Here is a 5,000-nt window from a genome sequence, read left to right as displayed (position 1 = left end):
TAAACGGAAACAGATTTTCTGAACCCTCTCTTAATTTTGGCGTTCCGGAAGGCTCAGTGCTGGCCCAGTGCTTTTCATACTCTACACCACTCCACTCACACTTTTAGTTGACACTTGTTCCATCCGTCATGAAATGTATGCTGATGATACTCAACTTAAGCAGTCTGGTTCCCTCCAAAACATCTTATTCAAACTCTCCAAGACTGTGTCACAGAAGTGAAAAATTGGATGACAGAAAACAAACTGAAACTAAACGATGATAAGACTGAAGCCCTCATACTCCTTCCTCTGTCAGAAGATGCCGCTTCCCTGCCTTCAGCTATTGATCACGGAAACTCTTCTGTCTCATTTTCTGATCATGTCTGTGACCTTGGCTTTTTCCTCGATAAAGATACTTCCATGCAGTACCACATAAGCAAAACCTGTCAAGCACCCTAATTTGAACTTAGAAGAATCAACTCCATAAACCACTACCTCACACTCGACGCAACCAAAACACTAGTTAGTTCATGCATACTCTCTAGATAAGACTTTAGAAACTCTTCTCATCGGTTGTCCGCCAAACTGATTCATAAAGCAAAAAGATCCGCACACTGCACACCCCTTCTAAAAGAGTTGCACTGGATACCCTTAGAGTAAAGAATCAAATACAAAGCTGCCTGTCTCTGCTACCATGTCATATCTGGAACTACACCCCGATACCTCTCTGACATCTTTCAGATCTATGTACCCTCCCGCTCTCTTCGCTCTGCTGCAGATGGTAGAACCTTCCGCGTCCCAAAATACAAAAGAGAACAGCATGAAGATGGTGGTCGAGCCTTTTCGTCATCTGCTGTTCAAATATGGAACTCTTTGCCTCACCACGTCCGTCACAGCCCCTCACTGCCTTCCTTTAAATCTAACCTCAAGACTTTCCTCTTCCAGCAGCATTTCCTCTAGACCCTCTCTGATACATGAAAGTAGTTAGTTCATTGTGTAGGTATATTTGTAACGCTGTATTGTGTGTGCGTCGAATGTATGCATGTATGGATCGATGCATGCATGTATGTATGTATGTTTGTATTGTACGTGTGTGTGTGTGTGTGTGTGTGTGTGTGTGTGTGTGTGTGTGTGTGTGTGTGTGTACTGTAGGAATGGCTGGGTGCCGTGCTATAAACCGATGCCAGTACCCTTCTACAAGTTCCAGAGGATACCCGTCTGCTGTCCGGGTACCATCCCTGCGCCCAACGGAGCCTGCATTGTCACAAAGCCTGGTATGGACCTTTTTGTCTTTCAACAACAACAATAATGATGATAATGGTGATAGTGATAATAAAGTTCATCATCATTATTATCATCGTCATCATTATCATTATTAGTATTATTATTATTATGATGAGGAGGAGGAGGAAAAGAAGAAGGAGGAGGAGGAGGAGGAGAAAAAGAAGGTTATGATAACTATGTTGACGACAAAGTAAATAATGAGAATGCTTTACAGAAGAAGAAACACACACACACACACACACACACACACACACACACACACACACACACACACACACACACACACACATACACTACTGCTGCCAATGACGATGATGATGATAATGATAGTGCTGATAGAGGACGACGACGACGATGATGACGATGACGATGTTTGCTATAGTGAATATCATGGTAGTGGTGGAAGCAGCAGCAATCGCGGTAGTTGTAGTGGTGGTGTTGATAACAACGACGACAACAACAACGACGACGACGACGACAACGACGATAACCATCACGGCGATGCCCATGATGGCGAGGGATGCTATACCGTGCCCGCAGTGCCCACACAGGCCGGAGGACCGGCCAGACCCGGCCAGATGCTGATGCCCAAGGCCCAGAGACCACAGACCCAGCCGCGGAGAAGTTCCCCCACCTTCGCCGCCCCCCTACCGCCTCCACTGCTCTTCCCCCCTCTGTGGAAGACGTCCAAGTGCGTGCATCTTTTTCTCTTTATTTATTTATTTATTTATTTATTTATTTATTTTAGTAGAGTTATGACCATAGAGGTAACGCGTCCGCCTAGGAAGCGAGAGAATCTGAGCGCACTGGTTCGAACCACGGCTCAGTCGCCAGTATTTTCTCCCCACCTCCACTAGGCCTTGAGAGGTGGTCTGGACGCTGGTCATTTGGGATGAGATCATAGTTGAGGTCCCGTGTGTAGTGTGCACTTAGCGCACGTAAAAGAACCCACGGCAATAAAAGGGTTGTCGCTGGCAAAATTCTATAGAAAAATCTACTTCGATAGGAAAAAAAACCCAAACAAAACAAACAAACAACAAAAAACTGCAGGAAGGAAAAAAAAGAAGAAAAAAAAACGTGTGTGTGTGGGGGGGGGGGGGGGGGGGGGGGGGGAGGTGTTGCAGTCAGTGTAGCGACGCGCTCTCCCTGGGGAGAGCAGCCCGAATTTCACACAGAGAAATATGTTGTGACAAAAAATAGTAATACAATACAATACAACACAATACAATACAATACAATATTTTCTTTTTCTTCTTCTTCTTCTTCTTCTACAATACAATACAATACAATACAATACAACACAATACAATATTTTCTTCTTCTACAATACAATACAATAAAGTACAATATTTTCTTCTTCTTCTTCTTCTTCTTCTTCTTCTTCTTCTTCTTCTTCTGTGATCCTTTGCTTTCTGAACATGGTTTTATCCTTCAACCACCGCCTGCCCAAGATCGCGCTGTATGGCGAACTGTCCACTGGCCACCGTGACAGAGGAGCACCCAAGAAGAGATACAAAGACTCCTTGAAGAAAGCTCTCGGTGCCTGTCACATTGACCATCGCCAGTGGTCCGCAGTAGCCGCTGATCGAGAGACCTGGCGACGCACCATCCACCAAGCTGTCTCCTCCTTCGAAAACAACCGCAGGGCCAGCCTTGAGGACAAACGCAGAAGGAGGAAGAACCACAACGCTGCAGCCGCGAACCCAGACCAGACTTTCCCTTGCAACCGCTGCGGCCGACTCTGCTTTTCCTGCATTGGCCTTGTCAGCCATGAGCGTGCCTGCATCAGACGTGGACAACGCCCTTCCTAGATCTTCGTCAGCGAAGCCAGGCCATGATGATGATGATGATGATGATGTTAGGGTCAGTATACAGACTTTACATTTCATTCCGAAGCATCAGTAGCACTGATCTACTATCACAGCATTCTCTGCATAGATCTTGTTGTTTTTCATCTTTGACGTCCGTAGTACAGTTTCAGTAGCTCAAGGAGGCGTCACTGCGTTCGGCGAAATCCATATACGCTACACCACATCTGCCAAGCAGATGCCTGACCAGCAGCGTAACCCAACGCGCTTAGTCAGGCCTCGTAGTACAGATTAAGAATTATTCAAATTATTATTATTATTTTTTTTATTTTTTTTGTACAGACCCTATCGCCCAATATTGACCAGCAGTCCTGCGAAACACATGCCAGTGGGAATTCTACCACCTGCTCTTCTTCATATGCTGGCGAAAGGAAAAGGTTTGTGGTCTATCTATCTATCTATCTATTCATCTATCTATCTATCTATCTATCTATCTATCTGTCTGTCTGTCTGTCTGTCTGTCTGTTTATCGACAGTGTACGAAAACAAATGCAGGCACACGTATTGCAATACACTCAGTTCGACACTATGCCTCGTTCACAGAAATCGGATAAATGAGATAGACAGTTAGATAGATAGCTGGATATATGTGTGAAGAAATACACACACACACACACACACACACACACACACACACACACACACACACACACACACACACACAGAGGGTGGGAAGGGGGGGGGCGGGCAGACAGACAGACAGAGACAGAGCGAGAGTAGGAACTTGCTTTGTTTTTTTTCACTGCTCCCATGGTCTTTAAATGGACCTTTAACCTTTTACCTTAACTTTGTTCTTCAGGCGGCCCAGCTCTGAAGACGCTGAAAAGAGGCCAGAAAACGACACCAGCGAAAGTCAAATCTCGCCCTTCCTTTCCCGCGCCCAGACCTGTACTTCCCAAGTCCTTCGTGCTGCCCCTGGTCGCCAGTCTCCTGCTGAAGTCCCAGACCACGAAGCCACAGCAAGACAAGCCCCAGCTGACCAAGCCCCAAGCCACCCCTCCGCAGACAAAACCCTCCAGCCCGGCAGGGTCTCCGGCGAAGCGTGGCCTTACGAAACCTTTGTTGAAAGCCGTCCCCGCGAATCAAGCCTGGCCTGTGTTCGGGGCATCCCCTTCAGGCCCGCTCTTCCAGCTGGTGGCCCCCAGACTGAAGCAGGGCGGCCCCCATCACCGCAGTCCGGGGAGGAAGACCCTCCCCTCGGGAAGCCGGTCCATGTCCGGCTCGGCCAGGACCAAGCCGGCAGCTCCTCCCCGCCCCTTCGGCCCTCTGCCGCGGGCTCTTCTGGACGATCTGCTCTTCTCATCTGGACCCTTGGTCAGAACCGCTGGTGCCAGGCCGCTCTTGAAAGACCTCCTGGACGACTTTCTCTTCGGGTCCGTGTTCCTCCCGAAGCTTAGCGGCGGTGGCGGTGGTGTTGGTGGTGGCGGTGTCGGCGGCGGAAGTGGAAGCGGAAGCGGCGGCCCTGGGCTCAACGTTCTCCGTCCGTTGGTCAACAAGGCAGGTCCTTCTCGCTCCAGCCTTCAGCAGCCTCCTCTGTTCAGCGCCCGACCCGCTTCCCCAGTCCCGCGCTCATCAGGAGTGAGCAGGTCCGGCCCCAAGGTTCCCCCTACCCCTCCTCTCCTGCCCTTGGCTCTCTTGTCAGCTGTTCTCTCCTCGGCCATGAACGCCAAGCCATCACCGCCACCCGCCAACATCCGCCCACCCGTGATGCCCGACCTTCTGTCCCTGGTCCGTCCTCAGCCCGTCATGCCGCCCGGTCTGCTGCCCTCCGGGCCCCTCCCCCTTCCTCCCCTCCTAGCCCCGCGACCCCCGCTGACCCCTGACCTTTTGTCCAAAGTCCCACCCCCACCCCCGATGATGATGGGCATA

At 49.5% G+C, this 5,000-nt stretch overlaps 1 protein-coding gene across 2 annotated transcripts in view; it reads left to right on the top strand.

Moving 5' to 3' along the window:
• The window catches only part of LOC143282698 (uncharacterized), a 48,798-nt gene that overhangs the window by 10,671 nt on the left and 33,127 nt on the right, over positions 1-5,000 (top strand). For both annotated transcript variants that reach the window (XM_076588374.1, XM_076588373.1), the window contains exons 3-6: positions 1,132-1,253; positions 1,804-1,954; positions 3,414-3,508; positions 3,931-5,000. The exon at positions 3,931-5,000 is cut by the window's right edge and continues 134 nt beyond it. In XM_076588374.1, the coding sequence (XP_076444489.1) occupies positions 1,132-1,253; positions 1,804-1,954; positions 3,414-3,508; positions 3,931-5,000 (1,438 nt within the window). The remainder of the gene's footprint in view (positions 1-1,131; positions 1,254-1,803; positions 1,955-3,413; positions 3,509-3,930) is intronic.

Source organism: Babylonia areolata, chromosome 6 (assembly GCF_041734735.1).
Source record: "Babylonia areolata isolate BAREFJ2019XMU chromosome 6, ASM4173473v1, whole genome shotgun sequence".
NCBI classification, from domain to species: Eukaryota; Metazoa; Mollusca; class Gastropoda; order Neogastropoda; family Buccinidae; genus Babylonia; species Babylonia areolata.
Note: the sequence above shows the minus strand (reverse complement) of the source record. Positions and strands in the feature narration are given on the sequence as shown.